General features: G+C 37.7%; 2 protein-coding genes and 1 pseudogene across 4 annotated transcripts; 2 read left to right on the top strand and 1 right to left on the bottom strand.

Moving 5' to 3' along the window:
- Positions 1-927: 927 nt before the first annotated feature.
- On the top strand, positions 928-2,931 carry LOC147525407 (cytochrome P450 89A2-like). Its single transcript, XM_086607077.1, has one exon. The coding sequence runs from the start codon at positions 1,100-1,102 to the stop codon at positions 2,633-2,635; it is 1,536 nt and encodes a 511-aa protein (XP_086463203.1). The 5' UTR covers positions 928-1,099; the 3' UTR covers positions 2,636-2,931.
- On the bottom strand, positions 1,073-13,753 carry LOC147525405 (uncharacterized). Of its 3 annotated transcripts, none has more exons than XM_086607087.1 (2): positions 12,512-13,753; positions 1,073-4,556 (listed from the first exon to the last, which is right to left on the bottom strand). In XM_086607087.1, exon 1 carries the CDS (start codon positions 13,677-13,679, stop codon positions 12,522-12,524), a length of 1,158 nt encoding a protein of 385 aa, XP_086463213.1. In that variant the 5' UTR covers positions 13,680-13,753; the 3' UTR covers positions 1,073-4,556; positions 12,512-12,521. The 3 variants fall into 3 exon arrangements, with proteins under 3 accessions (XP_086463213.1, XP_086463221.1, XP_086463229.1); XM_086607095.1 differs by having other exon boundaries at positions 1,073-4,547; XM_086607103.1 differs by lacking the exon at positions 1,073-4,556 and adding an exon at positions 10,774-10,788.
- On the top strand, positions 5,291-8,187 carry LOC147525406 (cytochrome P450 89A9-like; annotated as a pseudogene).
- Positions 13,754-20,019: the final 6,266 nt, after the last annotated feature.

Genomic DNA, 20,019 nt, shown 5'->3' with positions numbered 1-20,019 from the left:
CCTTCAAACTACTAAAAAAACTTGTTAAAGTTGTATTAGTCAATTAAGATCAATTAAATTCATTTCATAAAATATTATAATGAAATTATAAGGTTGGCAAACTTAATAGATAAACGTTTTTTTAAGTGATTTTTAGCATATTAATGTTAAAATGAAATATATTGTAAAATTTTTTATTAAAATATATGTAATAAATGTTGAGGGCCTAATAAGGGCCGGGCTTAAGGGAGGGCTTAAGTTTCAAAGTCTAGGCCCTTACCCTCCCCTCAAAGGCTTGAGGGCCGGGTCGGCCCAGCCCACGAATGTGTGAGGGCCTCATTTTGAGGGCTTTTTGGGCCCATGGGTCGGGTCGGGGCGGGCAGGCTAAGGGTTTGAGGGCCATTTTGACACCCCTAAATGGGGTCACTTGGAACTTGTTCTATATTTTCTTCTTGAATGGGGTCATGATGCATTACATTTTCTTCGTCATCTTCATGTTCTAAAATGGGGTTGGGCTCTTCCATTAGTGTTTAGTGTTAGGGTTTAAGGATTTAAGAGTTTATGGTTTTTTATGGTGGAAGAGAAGAGAATAGAAGAGAAGGGCTGAAAAGATTGCAACAAGTCAAATTCACTTTGGTTTGGGATATGTCAACACAAAACAACTTTTGAGACCAATGGCACATTTGTAATAAGTGTTTTAGTTTTTGGGGTCTGCCCAACACAATATGTCTTCGGCAGTAACAAGTACCTTCTAGTTCTTGAGTTTTAAAAGGAAGAATCCTGGACCAGAATAGGTGTCGTCAGTGGTCACGTCACACACCCAACATCTAGCCAAAATGAGATTGTGTCGCGTATCTCGAATGATTTTCTCCACATTTTATGCTTTTTTAAAACGGAAGAGGACGAAATATCTTTGATTCCACTGGACACGTTCTCATTTATCTTTTTTCCTTTTTTAATAAATTAATCTATATTTATTAATTAATTAACTCCCACTGCAATATATGAATTTTGACACGTATGTAGCATTACTAGTTATCTCAGTATTCTCAACTCTCCGCTACAATATCAATTATCATCATCTTCATCTTCTGTGACACACGTTTCATTCACTTATTCCATGGAAGACTTCCCATGGTTCCCCTTCATCGTTGCTCTTTGCCTATGCTACCTCCTCAAATCTGTATTCAATCTATTCCATCAATCCAGCACCAACAAACTCCCGCCTGGTCCAACCAACATCCCAATAATAACAAGTCTAAAATGGTTTCGAAAAGGCTTTTCCGACTTGGAACCACTTCTGCGCGATCTTCATTCCAAATATGGTCCTATAATCTCTCTCAACATAGGCAAACGTAAAGCTATCTTCATTGCCAACCATTATCTAGCCCACAAGGCACTCATAACTCACGGTGCCGCCTTCGCTGACCGTCCCCCTGCCCCCATCGCGTCTCGCTTCCTTAGCAGCAATCAACATAATATTAACTCGGCAGGTTACGGTCCCCTATGGCGTCTCCTTAGACGGAATCTTACTTCCGAAATCCTACACCCGTCTCGGGTTAAATCATATGGCCATGCTCGTAAATGGGTTTTCGATATACTCAAAACTAACCTCAAAGATGAAGCGGACTCGGGTAGGTCTGTTTTTGTCATGCAACATTTCCAATACGCTATGTTTTGCTTGCTTGTTCTTATGTGTTTTGGAGAAAAATTAGACGACAATAAAATCAGAGAAATTGAAAAGTGTCAGAGAGATCTTCTACTCAATTTCACTGGTTTCAATATCTTAAATTTTTTCCCTAGACTAGGGAAAATTTTGTTTAGGAAAAAATGGAACTTAGTACACAAGCTACGTAGTAATCAAGAACGGGTACTCCTTCCTCTCATACAAGCTCGTAGAGAGAAGAAGAACGAGGACGACTCTACATCTTCGTTCGGTGTTGCTTATGTGGACACTCTTTTAGATCTGAGTATACCAGAAGAAGAAGGTGGGAAAACAAAACTAAATGATGAAGAGATAGTAGTCTTGTGTTCCGAGTTCTTAAACGCAGGTACAGATACTACATCCACAGCGTTGCAGTGGATCATGGCTAATTTGGTCAAAAATCAAAATGTGCAAGTCAAGTTATTTGAAGAAATCAAAGGAGTCGCTACATCAGTTGGTGAGATCAAAGAAGAGGATTTGCAAAACTTGCCTTACTTGAAATCTGTGGTTTTAGAAGGGCTGAGAAGGCATCCACCTGGCCATTTCGTATTGCCACACGCAGTCACAGATGACGTACAGTTGGACGGCTACGTCATACCTAAAGATGCTACAATCAATTTCATGGTAGGGGAGATGGGGCGTGATCCAAAAGTGTGGGAAGATCCAATGGAGTTTAAACCAGAAAGGTTCTTGAATAGTAATGGGGAAGTGTTTGATATAACTGGGAGCAAGGAGATTAGGATGATGCCGTTTGGGGCTGGGAGGAGGATTTGTCCTGGTATTGGCTTAGCAATGCTTCATTTGGAGTATTTTGTGGCTAATTTGGTGAGGGAATTTGAATGGACAGCTGAGACAGGAGATGATGTGGACTTGTCGGAGACGCAACAGTTTACCATTGTGATGAAAAATCCATTGCGAGCTCATATATCTCCTAGGCAAGGATTGTTGTGAAGTCTCCCTAGTTGACATGTTTAAAGTTCTCTCTATAATTTTTGATACCTACTGCAAAATGATATGTCTATCTCTACCATTTTAATGTGATCCATCATTTAGCCTTACTGCCATTTTAATGTGATCCACTTTAAGTCTTTGATGGCGGTTGAAACTTGGAAGAGTTGCCGAGGAACTGTTCTTTAATCTGTTATTACTAGTTTACTACTAGCGTGTATTGCTAGGTGTTGTTTATCTATGCAGTGTGCTGGTTGCATCAAAACAGTCAATACAAAATAAAATATTTTACTTAATTATCCATTATCTATTTAACACATCCGCAATGCCCTCATCACAATTTTCTTGAGCATTCAGTGTATCCTCAATCCAGCTGGTAGCATTAGTTTACAGAGATTTTATTCTATATTTACACTAATGTTTTCGGTGATCAGTTTGCATTAATTTACAGTTGAAAATCCGTTTTTGGTATGACTCTTCGAATCTTTAGTTGTTTAAGTAAGATAACCCCAAATAGAAGAGCTAAGATTTCAGCAATGTTGTTCAGGGCATGAAAAACTGGGATTGCAGCTCCTTAGTATTCCATCTCCTGCAGGTCTAGGATTTCCAGCAGATGCCTCATCAGTCTTAAGCCAACCTGCATAACTCGGAGGAAACGTACAAAGTGATACTCTCTTTTACATGCTTCTGGCGGTTCATAACATCTTTTGCATACTTCTCGGTCTTATCGATGTAGGTAACTGGATGTCTGGATTTCCCACAACTTGGTTAAATCTCAGACTCATTCCTAGCTTTCCAAATGTTCCATGAAGCAGCCCCAAATAGGTCTCACACTCTCACCACCTTGCATCCGCCAGGTTCTCCTCACCAGAAAGAGGATACTATCTTCGCAACTCAATTCGCCTGCCCCACAAATAATCTTATGAAGATTCATAGCATACCATTATATACCCACCATACAACTTTAGCAAATTCACAAGCAAAGTAAAGAAATATTTCAACATGATTTTCCCAAAGCTCCACTATACACAGATCAGACTTTGCATTTCCCTGTATTGTTTTACTTCCGTCATAATTTATCTCCTTCATTGCTTCCAGTAAGAGGAAGAAACAAAATTCTCTCCATAATCTCTCCAGTCTCCAGGCCATTAGGTTCGTAGGAGATTACATTCCAACATTTTAAATGATTAATCAGAATAATATCATCCACTAAGTCAGATGGTCATACTTAAAGTTTCTCTGGCAATTGCAAATCATCTTCAGTAGAAATTCAACAATCATACCAAGTTCTTATGTATAATCCTGTTGCAAAACTCCATATAGAAGCAACACATAACGACTTCCTTGAACTACAAATCTGTTTCCCCATATTAGAAGCACCACTCTTAACTTTGCTTACAAAAAGGTGGTGGAGTTAACATATCTAAGATTCTGGGTTGCCCAAGGAGTAGAGGTATCAATAGTGTAATAAGTTTCTAATCTACCAATCCAGTTATCTAACTTGTCAGCGTCAACGACCCCATCATAAATTGGAATATCAACGTTAAAGTCGATTTTAAGGTTTTTCATAGGACGCTTAGACTTACCAACATCTTCATCAGATCATCAGATCCGGTGTCTTCAAAATCTCCATCTTCAGAATTCAGATCTGGCCTTTTTCGGAAGTGGCAGTTGGAGAGACTTCTTTTGTTGACATGATATTAATTAACTTGTTGACGCTAGAAGTTAGATCTGCAACTTTTTCTTCAAGTTTTGTGATTCATGTTTTTTCTTCATCGACTGACATCTTTACTTTCTTCTTTCTCAGCACCAGTTTTAATTCTATGAACTTCTTGTCTTCTTTTCTTCGCCAGATTGCTTGTAACGGTCACGTGCTGAGACCACACGCCATCTAAATCCACAAGATCTTGGTGCTCTAATACCTCTTGATCAAGACAACCAAGTAGATAGAACAAGAATTAAAGAGGAAAGAAAATAAACAATAATACGATAATGAAGAAGATGAATAATGATCAACAAAAACATGCAAAAAATATCTCTTTTGGTTTTCTATTATTGATGTCAAAATAGATCTACAATTAAACAAGGTTTTCTACTTAGCTCTTTTTTGGATTACAAGACCTATTTATAGATTGAGAGTCCTATAGCTACTCAACTAGGTTTTTACAAGGAAAGTGGACCCTATTAGGAAGCTAGGCCTCCTCCCCTTCATCACCTCTCTATGCCTTCTCTACCTCCTTAAATTATATTCAGTATTTTGCAGCAATCCACCACCAACAAACTCCCACCTGGTCCACCCAACATCCCAATCTTAACAAGTCTCCAATGGTTTCAAAAAGCTTTTCCGAAGTGGAACTAACTCTCCACCACCTTCACTCCAAATTCAGTCCAATCAACTCCCTCAACATCGGCACACGTAAATCAATATTTATCACCAACCATGATCTATCCCACAAGGCTCACATCACCCACGGTGCCACCTTTGCGGGATCGCGATCCTGCCCCCATCAACAACACGCTACCTTGCAAGCAATCAACACAACATCAACTCGGCTGGTTACGGACCAGTATGGCGTCAACTTCGTCATCTCACTTCCGAAATCACCCATCTATCTCTGGTCAAATTTCACTACCGAAATCCTACAGCCATGCTCATAAATGGGGTTTAGACATTCTCCAAAACAAGTGGAATCAGGTTGCTCTGTTTCTATTATGGAACACTTCAATACGCTTTTCTCTGTTTAGTTCTTCTTATGTGTTTTGGAGAAAAACTGGATGACAAGATAATCAGAGGAATCGAAACGGTTCAGAGAGATTTTCTGCTTAATTTTACCAGCTTCAACATGTTAAATTTCCTCCCCAGAGCAGGGAAATTTTTGTTTCGGAAAAGATGAAGCTTACTCCACAAGGTACGAAGTAATCAGAAATGTGAATAGATTCCTCTCATAGAAACTCATAGAGAGAAGACGGAATAACAGAAGAAGAACGATAAGGACTATTCATCGTCCTTTTTTGCTACTAACGTGGACACTTTTCTCAACCTGAATATACTAGAAGGTGGGAGAAAAAAACTAAACGATGAAGAGGTAGTAGCTTTGTGTTCTAAGCTACGTAACATGTACACACCATATTTTGAAAATAATCAGTGTCGGTCACATATCGGACATATTGTATGTGATATACCTCAATTTTTGAAAATTCACCGTGTCAGACTCTTCGTAGCTGTGTCGGATACGGTCACACCTATCCGTGTCGAAGTAACTTAGGTTCTGCGATTCTAAACGCCGGTACATATACTACGTCCATGGTCCACCGCGTTGCAGTATTTCATGGCTTATCTAGTCAAGAATCAAGATGTTCAAGTCAAACTATTTGAAGCAATCAAAGGATTTATTACATCAATCGATGAAATCAAAGAAGAGGATTTACAATAAATTCCTTACTTGAAAGTTGTTAGGAATATACAATTTAATTGTACTTATTCAAATCATACAAACTTTTTGTCTTGTAAGTGTCTTGTACTTCTTAATTAAATCCGAGTCTAGTGTAGATACACTATGTCTTTAAGACAGATTTTCTCTCACGGTGCTTGAAGGTTGATGGGAATTTGTCTCCCAAATAAGCGGATTTCATACATAGAAAGCTAAAAACTTCAAATCTATAGAATTAGCTTAAACAACAACATAGTTGACCAAGAAACGAGAGAGTAAGGAGAAAGATCAGAAAATGTGTAATTTGGTGTGTCTTTCTCTCCAAATTCATCCACTATTTATAGGTGAGAAGTGTCAGTGACTCTTTGAAAAAGTTTAGCACCTTTTTAAAAAGTCACATGTTTTGAAAGAACGCACCATTTCGGCATAAAATACTGTTTTGAACCAATGCACATTTCGAAATGTTACTTCTTTTTATCATAAAGTATTGTTTCAAACCAGTGCCAGTGTATATTTCGAAAGGTCGCACCTTTTCGGCATAATGCACTGTTTCGAACCAATGCACCCCTTTGAAAATGTTTTTCTCTCTTTACATACAGTTTCAAGTGAAACCCATTTCATCTCAAGTGGGGTAATTTGGGAGAAAAAATACTCTTTTATATCTCAATAGATTTGTGCAAATCTATTTTTCTAACAAAAATTGCGGTGTCAAAAGAGCTGAGAAGGCATCTTATCTACCGTGGCCTTAGATGTTCCACCCCAAAGACCTTCACTCTCTCAGGAAACATGATCCACGAACTCACTCAAAACCATCTCGCACTATTCGCTCTCCAAATTCTACCATTTCTTTTTTATCCCTATTATCTAGCCATTTTCTATGGGAATATTCAATGGACTTTTAGCCAGGGAGGTTCATAAATAATAACGGTTAAGTATTTGATATAACTAGGAGCAGGGAGATTAAGATGATGCCGTTTGGGGCTGGGCGGAGGATTTGTCCTAGTCTTGGGTTGATATTGCTTCACTTGGGAGTATTTTGTAGCTAATTTGGTGAGGAATTTCTCGATACCAGCACTAACGATTTATCCATCTCTTTCTCTTGATTACAATGCCAGCTTAGCATGCCAATGGTGCTAACCACCTCTTAACCCCAACGAGCTTTCAGCTTGCTTTTGTCCCTAATGAGAAATGCTTTCTGAAGCTGCTGAATTCATGCCTGATGAACCACCACATTTCCATTATCAGTGTTTAAGCTAGAAGTAGGCCTTGAACTGGTGCTACGCAGCTATGCTCTTAGGATAAATGTCATCAATTTCTCATAGTGTCTTGACGAGAAGTGCAAAGCACAAAAGTACAGACAGTGAGGGAGGTCCTCACAAGGCCTGACTAGGAGGCTTACGAATTCAAACATTAACAACATTAACTCACCTAGCCCATCACATAATTACACAAGAGCTTCTAGCTCAAATGGTTGTGTACCACTCTCCTCATGGGAGAGGTTGCAAGTTCGAATCCCACCAAGTGTTGGTTGGGATTTCTTTCTTGTGTAATTATGTGATGAACCTTTGGGCTAGGTGAGTTTTCGGGCTAGTGACAAGGGTGCTGCTATGATAGGTGGACCAATTAGCGAAAGCAAGTCTTCATGGACAAGGTGGAGGTTTCTTTCTTGTAATTATGTGATGAACCTTTGGGCTAGGTGAGTTTTCGGGCTAGTGACAAGGGTGTTCCTATGATATGGGCTAGGTGAGTTTTCGGGCTAGTGACAAGGGTGTTCCTATGATAGGTGGACCAATTAGCGAAAGCAAGTCTTCATGGACAAGGTGGAGGTGGTTGGGTCTACTCAAAATAGTGTATCGGCAAGAGCCTATGATAGGTGGACCAATTAGCGAAAGCAAGTCTTCATGGACAAGGTGGAGGTAGTTGGGTCTACTCAAAATAGTGTATCGGCAAGAGCCTTCGGGCAGTGTAAGCCTTTGGGATAGTGTCCCTCCGGGGTTGATGAGCCTTCGGGCAATGTAAGCTTTCGGGCTAGGGTCCTTTGATGTAACCGGTGTGGGTCTGCCTTAACCCTCTAAATATTTCAAAAAAAAAGTAGGATCCCTCGATAACCCGAGACCACTTAAGCACCATGTCCTTGATATGATAATTTCTCCTATGTGTAGATTAAGACATCCAATACCAAAGATCCACAACCTTCTTAGGTATACGTGTAGTCAACGTAGAATTCTTCCTCCTATCCAAAATTATATAGGACTTCCTTAAGAACCCTCATGAAGTCATATTTAAAAGAAATGCCAACATCTTTTGAGTACCCCTTCTAAAAGCCATCAGGACCCGATGCCCGATTATTCAATCTAACTCACTGATTGCAGCCACCACTTCTTCATCAGTAAAGTCCACTTCAAGGCGCACTGCTTGTTCTTCTGAAATGACGTTGAACTCCAACCCACCAGTTCGGGTCTCACCAACAGGTCTCCAGAATAAAGAGTTTTGTAATGACTGGCAATATGGTTCCTAATACACTCCTTAATGCTATCGACTTTACTCCTTGCATTTGCAATCTAAAGGTAAAAAACTTGCGTTGTTCTCCCTCTCTTTGAAGTATCTAGATTTGGCTTTCTGCCACCAAGAGATTTCTTCCTTTCTCATAAGCTCTTGGGGTTCACATTTTAGATTGGCTCTGTGTACCTTTTCATCAGGCGACAAGAGAGAGCCCTCTTGCTTTATTTTTATCAAGCTCTTCATTTATGAGCAAGTCAAATCTGCCGAGGCACTCTCTATTCCATTCCCGCAATATATGTTTCAATTCCTTAATATTGCACCACCACATGTAGGGTGCACCATCAAATCAGAAAAAATGCAATCACTCTTCCAATAAGGGAATCAAGTTGCAGTCTACAAACCACATCAGCTCAAATCTAAAAGGAGTTGACCCCTATTAGGTTCAGAACAGTCCAGCAATAATCACCTTATGATCAGACAAATATTTGGGATGTGCTACTTACTTAGCATTGGGGAATTGATTGTCATAATCATTAGAGGCTGGAAAACAATCAATGCGATTACGACACCTCCTGTCAGACCACGTATACAGAGCTTCATCAAACAGGTAATTGACCAGACAATTTCTTGTTACTAAATCATCAAAAAAAATTATAGAATTAGCGGTCCTGCTATTCCCAGTCCTCTTGCGCCCAAAATGAACTAAGTTGAAATCCCCTCCTAGACACCAAAAAACATTGATCAGACCCGTACATTTTCCAGCTCTTCCATTACCATAAATACTTGTCATCACCCATGAGAACCTAGGGGATTTCATGGTAAACTCAAGTGACAGCGTAAATGCACCAATTAAGTGACTAATCTATCGTTCACGTCAATACAATCAGAATCCCAAGCTATCGAAATACCCCCTGAAAGACCAAAAGCTGATGCAAGCTCTTAGAATTCCAATCTCAAAGTTCCTTAGAAATTTAAAGGCAAGAGAATAAGCGAATTTAAGGGTGAGGTATCTTGAATGTGAAATGTGGTCCTTGAGATTAGTGGTCGTCATGTGTAGTTCTATGTTCATGTTGAATTCGAACTTCCAATTCCAAATCGTGCAACAACATGCATATATAGATCCAAAGTATAATTTGAAAACAAATAAAAAAAGGGGAAAAAAAACAGCATGGCCAATAGTAAAGCGGAAACACCTTAGAGTTCCAACAGTGGATAGTAGTGAAGAAACAAAACAAATATATAAAATAAATAATAGAAAACAACAACAACAAATCACCCTGGCGTTTGTAGGAAATATTCTTTTAATGCAATGTACTTAGTTCAACTAGGAAATATTCTTTCAATAAGCACTGAACCATCTGGACTCTAGGATCTAGTAGAGAAGGAAGGATGACTTATACACTAAGGTATATTGGGGAGAAGAAAATCTGGACAGGGTTTGGTTTGTTAGGGAAAATTCTGATCAACAATGGCTATGGAGAAACTAAGATTGTGACAGTAGTTTAGCAAGAGCTGGTAATTACAAAGAAAAAAAGCATCAGCCTATTAACTGCTGGACACATTAACTAAAGGATTGTCTTTTCTAATTGGAACATATGCCTTTATGCATTTGCTGTTGCAAGATCTAATCAAATGAACAAACAGTTTGGTTTATCAAGATAAAGGCCTGGGGTGGAACACTACTCAGTCAAATTGCTGAATGTTGCAACTGATCCGACACTTAACTGAAATATTGCAATAAGCTAGTACATGTAGAGCTTACAAATCTGCCAGACCACTCTCTATTCCATACCCACAATTTATGTTTCAATTCCTTAATATTGCACCACCACATGTAGCTACGTGCACCATCAAACGAGAAAAGTTGCCACCACTCTTCCATAAAGGGAATCAAGTTGCAGTCTACAAACCACATCAGCTCTAATCTAAAAGGAGTTGACCCCTATTAGATTCAGAACAGTCCAACAATAATCACCCTATGATCAGACAAATACTTGGGATGTGCTACTTCCTTAGCTTTGGAGAATTGATTGTTGCAATCATTAGAGCCAGAAAGCAATCAATATGATTAAGGCACGTCCTGTCAGACCACATATACAGTGCTCCATCAAACGGGTAATCGACCACACAATGTTACTAATTCATCAAAAAAATACATAGAATTAGTGATCCTGCTATTCCCAGCCCTCTCGCTCCCAAAACGAACTACGTTGAAATCCCATCCTAGACACCAAGAAAACGGCGATCAGACCAGTACATTTTCCAGCTCTTCCATTAAGTGAACCTTTCCATTATCTTTGTTAGGACCACAAATACTAGTCATCACCCATGAGAACCTAGGGGATTTCATGGTACACTCAAGTGACAAAGTAAATGAACCAATTAAGTTATTAATTCATCCTTCACATCAACACAATCAGAATCCCAAGCTATCGTAATACCCTGTGAAAGACCAAGAGCTGATGCAAGCTCTTAGAATTTTCAATCTCATAGTTTCTTAGAAATTTAAAGGCAAGAGAATAAGCGAATATAAAGGTGAAGTGTCTTGAATATGAAATGTGATCCTTGAGATTAGTGGTCTTCATGTGTAGTTTTATGTTCACGTTGAATTCAAAATTCCAATTCCAAATCCGGCAACTACATGCATATATAGATCCAAAGTATAATTTGAAAACAAATAATAAAAAAGGGGAAAAAAACAGCATGACCAATAGTAAAGCGGAAACACCTTAGAGTTCCAACAGTGGATAGTGGTGAAGAAACAAAACAAATAAATGAAATAAATAATAAATAATAAATAATAAAATAACAACAACAACAAATCACCCTGGAGTTTGTAGGAAATATTCTTTCAATAAGCACTGCACTATATGAACTCTAGGATCTAGTAGAGAAGGAAGGATGACTTCTAAACTAAGGTATATTGTGGAGAAGAACATCTGAACAGGGTTTGGTTGGTTAGGGAAGATTCAGATCAACGATGGATATGTAGAAACTAAGATTGTGACAGTAGTTTAGCAAGAGCTGGTAATGACAAAGAAAAAAAAATCAGGCTATTAACTGCTGGACACATTAACAAAAGGACTGTCTTTTCTAATTGGAACATACGCCTTTATGCTTTCACTGTTGCAAGATCTAATCAAATGAACAAACAGTTTCGTTTATCAAGATGAAGACCTGTGGTCGAACACCAAGTCAAATTGCTGATCCATCACTTAACTGCAATATATATTACTATACTGCAATATTGCAATAAGCTAGTACAGGGAGAGCTTACAAATCGCAATGCAAAAGAAAGATCTGTGGATGGAAGTTCCTGTGAAAATATAAAGAAAAAGCTATTCTTATATAAGTTCTGTAACAGCCTTATTCAAATCCAATCTTCCAACCTATAAAGTCCTCAACTGTAGATGTACGCCTAAAACGCTTCCTAATCATGTGTGCGAATTTGAATTATTAGTTAAATTACATAAGTTGTTAACTTGTTCATCTTTCCACTGAATAGAAAGTAGCGATAGCAACTCAAGTACACACAAGTCAGTTCTTGGCCATTGAATCTGGTCAATCATGACTTCTTTTTTACTCTGATAGAAAGTCAATCATGACTCTCACTAGTAGAGAATGCAAGGGTCTAAATGTTATACTGTAGCTAGTAACTAGAATAGCAGTATTGCGTTTCAACCTAGGAATATCTTCAGAACCCAACACCAAACTTGTACAATGAAAGTCCCATAAGAAATAGTGCCGCTGAGACCGGAAAGAAAATTAAGAAAGGGAAGCATTGCATATACTATGGCCATATAGTAAAATCCTTGGAAACATCTTAAGATGGTGTCTAAATCAATTAACAAAAACTCCTACTCCAATATAATACATCTTCTACATGAAATAACGACAACAACATATTATATGATACAAAAATCAGTTTTGCTAGAATTGGACTTACATTGTCTAAATTACATGAAGTGGGAATCCGAATGTACATCTGGTTTTCCGTTGTCACCAACCAAATCACTTTGATGCTGCAAATTCTGCAAATCCTGAGGAGGCAGAGTGCCAAGTCCACCCAAACCATCATTCCCCGAACCAAAGAACTGACACACGAGTCGAACGAATACCCCAAGAACCTGCATTTGGTTCTGGCAAGCATCGGCTTGCATTTGCATCATTTGCTTCTCATGCTCAATCTGCATTGCTACCATCCTCTCCCTCCAAGCCATCTCTTCCTCCTCTCTCTTCTCCTCCATCTTCATCAACCACTGTCTCCTATCCTCATCGAACTCTCTCTCTACTCTTACCCGTCTCTCAAATTCCCTCCTCGCCCACACTCTCTCCCTGTCTTCGCACTCAAATACCCGTACCTCGACCTTCTCTTCTCTCTCCTTCATTCTCTCTTCCCTCTGATTCTCCCTCTCCAAACTCCTCTCATATCTCCTCATTTCCTCCTCTTCCTTCTTAAACTCTCTTTCTCGCCGCCTCTCTTCCTTTCTACCCAACACATCTCTCATCTCCAAAACCTGTGAGCCCAAAAACCCAATCCCATCATCTTTCTTCAATCTCTTACCGCGAAACAAGGAATTATCATTATCACTAGAGCCAAAATCCTCATCCACATCCACATCCTTGTCTTCTTCCTCCTCATCCTCATAATCGAAACGCAAACCCCCTAAAGAATCAAAAACAAAACGCCCTTCTTCTTCCTCATCTTCCATAGACCCAGCGCCGGAAACGCGTAGTTTATGATGATGATGATGAGTAAAAGTATCAAGCTCAACATCACCAAAGACATCCTTATATTTCAAGAAATTAGTCCAGTGATCAATACCATCAGTCCAAATGAAGTCACCAAGGCCATCAGATGTCTTAATCTTTTGCTTGACGCCCAAGTATTGGTGACGCATGTTTTGTATTTTTATAGAGACGTCACGCCATGACCAGCTGAAGGGATAAGTGATGGGATCTTGGAGATGGTGTTGGGTGTTAACTTGTACTGCAATGGGCTGGTATTTCTTCTCTCTTGTTTTAAGCTTGGATAAGATTCCTGTTGTTTGGAGTTCTGAGTATTTCTTAATTAACGTTTCTTCTTCGGCTTCGGTCCATTTCTTGCGCTTCATTATTATATTATTAAGCTCAACACTACTACTGGAACTTAATTGAGTTTGGTTTTCGGACAAGAAAAACAGCGACCTGCTATTCCTACTCCAACTAGAGGTGCCAATTGGGCCGGGCTTATACTTGCCCAACCCTTCCATTGTCCACTTATCAAACTTTTCTTTCTTCACAAATTTTATGAGAAAAACTATAGTCAAACTTTATAATTATCTCTCTAATAAAAAACAATGGTGTGGGGCCCACAGAGCCTCTATCCAATAGTTGTCCTTGTGTTTCACAAGTTGTGATGTGGCACTTTCAAATTCATCTAAGTGGTGTGTTGCATTTCTAAGTTAATAGTGGTTCTACAATATCTCTTCTTCTCTCATTTAGGGTAAAAAAACATAAAGAATCGTTTCCTTCTAACATCTGCCCTAACCGCCGCCATCACTCCCACCTTTTTCTCATCTTGTCGAGAACCCGCTGATCAAGAGAGTCATCCGATTTAGAACCTGTGCATCCATGTCATCCGATTTAGAACCGAGGGCATCGTTTGTCTTTGATTTAAAGTGTTTGTGTTTTTCTTTCCACAACAACCACGACCTCATAGTAAGATACATTAGACGATTCTGGTGAGTAATGAAGACCTTTCTTTTTATTTGGTTTTTTTTGCACCCCAATCATTTTCCCCTATTGTTGTTGATTTCTCCAAGCCTTCAACCGACAAATTATGTGGATTGAACTCTCTTCGATGTCTAAAAATTTCATTGGGACATATCATATGGATTGAATAATTCTTTGATTTCTTAAAAATTTATACCGTTGAATTTGAGGCGTTTGAAATCCACTAATTTTTATTAGTAACTCTACTTAATATATTAATGGAAACAAGAGAATTTTTGTTTATCTATGAGAAGATATAGTAGTACAACAGACATATTGTAGCTTCTTACCGGATTGATACTAACTCATATAATATGAAACTAGCATTGACAATTAATGTAGACATTGTAGACATGAACCGGGGAACTCGTCGGAGAAACCGGGCCTGTATTACACTTCGATCGATATTCGAGTCAAGATACTTTGAGAAAGTCCTAAGGAAACGGATGGCCGGATTTTTCCTTATTATTACTTCTATAAGAGGAAAGATAGGAAGTCCCTTATAAAGGATCTTCATTGATTCGATTCGGATAAGCAATTGCCCGATTTTCGGTCATTGTTAGTGGTAAATGGGAATCTGAGGAAGAAAATGTTGTTCCACCTCTTACATATAAACTCACAAAGCTTAGAGGTAATCATTTGAAACTTTTAATTATGTAAAGTGCATTTTAGTGATATGCATGTATTTAACTTTATTGTCCATTCTGGCTTGACAATGGTGGTGACCCAGGATTAACATCGCCCCCCTTGATTGACAACCTTATTTCTGAATCTTGGGATGACTTGGAGAATTTAACTGGTGTGGGAGATCCCTTCCTGGTTGCTACTGATTTTGATGACAACAATCTCCTTCATTCTCTTTATGTTTCGAAGAGAAAACTTACACGAGCTATTATAAAGAAAAAAAGGAAAAGAAGTAAGGAAGGAGAATTTGTTGGTTGCTTGAGTCGTTTAGGAGACGTAAGTGACTATCCCGTTCCTAGAACGTCAGAACCAATGAGTGTTAATAGTGATTTGAGCATACATTTGGATTCCAAGAATGAGCGTGTTTCATATATAGTAGTCACTCCAGGAGACAGTGAAAATGAATGCGAAGTTATTTCGAAGTCTCAAATGTCAGAAGTTTATGAAAATAACACGTCTAGAAAACGCAAGAATGCTGAGAAAACTACTGAAACTCAACAGAAATACACAAGTGAGGATACCATTCTCCCATTCAAACCAGATTTTATCATTGATGGAAAATCATTATCTGCGTCTGCTTCTGCCTTGAATGATCCGAATTAAGGTGGCCTTTTGTTTGAGAAGTGCATGTCATCTTGACAGTGATCTTCGTTTCGCAATGAAACAAGATACTAACTTTCATAAGTATCAATTTAGTTCTTCTCTTGAACAGTGATAAACTTCTCTCGCTTTTCATACGTACTTTTGAATTTGGTTTCACATGCTAATCAATAGTTTATTAAATTTAGGTTGACGCTATTTGCTCTTTTGCCTTTGATTAAGCGAAAGTGGTGGCATCAAAGAAGCGTAGAAAGAAACACTATCTCTTCCCTCCAAGAGAGAGTTGGAAAACTTGAGTCCGAATTGAAGGTGACAATAGATGCTAAAGAAGCATTCTGAGAGAGAGTTGCTTTGATTTGGAGAGTATGATCCAATTTCAAAGAGGGGGGTGGTGACCAAACTCGAATTTCACACAAGAAGGCCTTGGATGAACTAAGAAAAAACTTGAAGAGAGAAGGAAAAAGCCTTAGCAGATCAAGCAGTTGAAGCGGAACTAGAACGCAAGAATCAATACCAGAAGTTCCAATCACAAGCTGCTAGCAAGATACAAGCTTATAAGATTTTCTCTCCAGAAAAAGATGACTTCTTCTGCTGCTTCAAAGACTAACCCTTTTTCATCCCAGACTCAACAAGTTACTAAACTGGGTGACATTAAATGTGAAAGCAGCTCACCAAGTCTGACTTAAGCATTGTCCAATGCTTGACAATTTCTATTTTGGCAATATTTTGGCAACACACTTTAACTTTTGTATTGTTGTATGACTTGGTTAACAGTTTCACACTTTCACTCGGCAAGTTAACTGCACTTTGGTGGAAAATCCAGCACATATACTTTTGTATACTCTCTCTCTCTAGATGATGTGTTCCATTTTCTTAATTTTTAGTTTTTATCTTAGGAAGGCAGACACCAAAATGTATAACCAAAAAGGTGCTTCTCACGTCAAAGCCTTCAAATCACTTAAAACATGATTTTATAAGATTGCAAAGAGCATCCACAGTCCAGAATCAAGATTGCAAAGGCATCCACAGTCCATAATTCAAAGTTTCAAACAACAAGAATCAAACCGAATGTAAACGTATTATGAAACACATAAAGCAAAACATATTATTCAAAAAGCAATTGCATCTTATCTATTTGGAACTGATCACTCAAGTCACCTCTGCTTAATTATTCTTCTTTTTCTTCCAATAATCAAGTTACCAGGTGATGTTTTGGTGTAAATATGTATATGGGTATGTAGAGGTACTAGGTAGCGTGCACCGAAGGCGTGGCGAGTTGTTCAGTGTCGTACGACACGGGCAAACCCTAGTAGAGAAATAAATAAGGATGAGAATTGCCTTCATTCATTGTGATAGGATAGATTATTATAACTAAAAAAATCCCTACAAAACAAAATTTAATATAATCAGCTTTGAATATCTTTAATCAAGTCAAAAATATTTAATAGACTTTGTGAGAAAAACATGTTAATATATGTTAATCTTACCGTGTTGCATGTTAATCTTTCAATACTAATAATATTTTAGTAAGAACAAAAAAAGTTGGGGAAGCATTCGTATTTTTGGAAATTCTTGGATATGGATTTGTGAATTGTGCTCTACTTTAGTCATCCCAAAACTAAAATAGACTTTTTTTGTTCGAAAGTCGAAACGACTTGAAGGACGGAACAACATATCAATTCAAAATTGGAAATCAAAGCTACGAAACCCTTAACTAATGTTCTACTTTGAAAGAACAAATCAACTAAAATTCATAATGAAAAAGTTATAAACACACATGAATCATACCGGTACCTCCTCATAGTCTATATACAATTTGTTAGTCTTCAAATAATCCTTGATCATCTCCACAACGTCAGGTTTTTTTAAAGTTGACTTCAGCCACTCTATAGCGACCTTATCAATAGGAACGAATCCCATTTTGGTTCCACAAACAGGTGACATGCTGGCAATACTGGCTCGTTCAACTACTGAGAGTTCACACATACCTTCACATACACTCCAAAATAGCAGGCTCAAAATCTCACATAGATGCAAATATAAATGGATGTCAATTGAAAATAAGAGTTGATTTATCTTCGTGCATAGACAATTACCATAAAATTCAACAACTTTTCTAGTAAGATCATGGTTCCTCAACTTTTCTATCATAGTTAAAACTAGGTCCTTAGCTGTGACACCTCTATTCAAAATCCCAGTTAGCTTAAAGCCAACAACACCGGGTAAAACCATTCACATGGGCTGTCAATAACAAGAAAGAGAAAAACTTGAGAAAAGACACAAGGAAATTCTCATCAGCCTCACACAAAATAAAGAACACGTTAAGTCATGACTACGTCTTTATGTAACACACATCATATGTGAAATTAAAAGCAATACCGTATAGTATTAAATCACCCTTCAACCAAAAGACGTTCTCTTTATGAGTAATAATGTTAGGTCTCTATTAGCTAACCTTACAGCCTTATTTTATCTTTTTTATAATAATTTCAAAAGCATTTACAAATAAATATCACTTATCTAAAAAAAAAATCAAAAACATTTTAGAGGCCTCCATTCGGAGAGAATCTTTTCACTATTTTTCCACAGTTGTAAACAATTTCAATGAAGTAAAACAATTACAGGACAACAACTTGGAGATCTCATCCATGTCGAACCCACATTTGAAGCTAATTAAGAGAGTCTCAGTTGACTAAATAGATCTCAACACATTTTTATCGATAAAAAAAAAGGGTCTCTATCTACTAAAATAAGATATCAAATTACAAATCACCTGCCCAAGCATTACTATTTTTGCTTCACTTTCACCAACTCCCCAACCAACTACTCATAATATGTCTATCATTGTTGTGTGGGGATCAGTCCCAACCACACTCTCTGAGTACACGATTCCACTACTCGTGCAAACAACCTACCAACAATATTCTAGATTAAAATGAAAGCTATGAAAAACAATCTCTAACCACAAATATCTTAATATAAAATCTCTACCTGGTGCTCAATCCCAGAATCCGGAGAAGCAACAAAGATATTACAGAATGGAGTAGTCGCCCACTTCAAAAAACCTAGTCGCTCGTTATTTTCTTTGAACAAGTCAACCACTAGATCTACTCGAACCTGGATGTGAACGTAGAATGTCATGCTTTTGACATGGATTTGAAAATGACTTTCTTTTAAGAAGAAAATAAATAACAAAAACTGCAAAGCATTGGGGCAAGAGAACTTTCTTAAAAGACAAACTTCAATTTTGGTATGATGAAGTCAATTGAATCATTAAATACATTGCCATTTACCTAATTTTTTCAATCAATAGGGCTAGGGTTGGATTATAATGAACAATCGACTCTGAAGAGAGCCCAAAACTTCAGGTAAACTTGATTTTGTTTTTTCGATCAAATGTTTCTTACTATTTTTATTATGGCTCCAATCTCTATTATTTCTTCTCAACCCAAATATATTTTTCTGATTAATTTTAATATATAAAATCCTAGTCCCACAAAACTTTGCCCCAATCAAAATCACTCAATGAATTCAGGCATGAACCATTACGTAGCTGTGTTGGTTTATTCGAACTTTTAAGGCTTCGATATTATCTACTGTTTTATTTTTTATTTTTTGCTTATTGAAAATGTTTTTTTTTGTCCTTGAAAAGATTTAACTAATAGCTCTCGTTTGTTTAAGTTAACAAAATATTATATACATGATCTAAATGAGTTTTATATGTTTTGTTCCTTGATCTTAGATGTGTATATCACCAAATAGAATAAGTTGCATTTAGCTAATGCACTTTGTCATAATATTTGTTCTGTAGTCAATTTGCTAGTCAACAACACATTTGAGTGAGTTTTGAGTCCCAATAAGATAGAAATTATATTGTATGAGTTTTGTTATTTTGAAGCTGTGAACAGTCACATGTTACGAAAGAGTTTAGGAGGTACTAGATTCACACTCTTTGTGTTATTGGATTATTATTTAGTTATATGTGTTTAATAGGGGTGTAAGTTTATTTCAGTAATGGGCATAGTTGGATTTTGGTGTTTCCTATAACACTTACAGAATGTTTGACCATCGCTTTGTTGGACTGGTTTCATATAGTTGGAAGTTGTCAATTTGGTTGTTTCAGCTTGTGGCTGTTGTTTAAGAGTTGATTAACCGGGTGAGTGAATTTGTCGAATAACCATAGCATACACAGAGGCTCCGTTCATGCCCCCACCGCAATGCACTATACTATGTAAATGTAAATTTGTAAATGTAAATGAATATTTTACATATGTATATTTGTATTTACAAATGACAATGTGGAAATTTAAATTTGAGGGCGTCTAGAGTGCGCAGTGCTGTGAACCACTCTTTTTAAAATTTGTGACCGGGTGTTTAAGTTTTAGTCAACCTCAACAGTGAGGGTAAAAACGTCAA

The sequence above is a fragment of the Coptis chinensis genome, chromosome 1, assembly GCF_015680905.1.
Source record: "Coptis chinensis isolate HL-2020 chromosome 1, ASM1568090v1, whole genome shotgun sequence".
Taxonomy (NCBI): Eukaryota; Viridiplantae; Streptophyta; class Magnoliopsida; order Ranunculales; family Ranunculaceae; genus Coptis; species Coptis chinensis.
This window is presented reverse-complemented; position numbering and strand designations above follow the sequence as displayed.

Bases quoted from the DNA above. Each gene is read 5' to 3' on its own strand.
- LOC147525405 (XM_086607087.1), bottom strand. From the start codon at position 13,679: ATGAAGCGCAAGAAATGGACCGAAGCCGAAGAAGAAACGTTAATTAAG.
- LOC147525407 (XM_086607077.1), top strand. From the start codon at position 1,100: ATGGAAGACTTCCCATGGTTCCCCTTCATCGTTGCTCTTTGCCTATGC.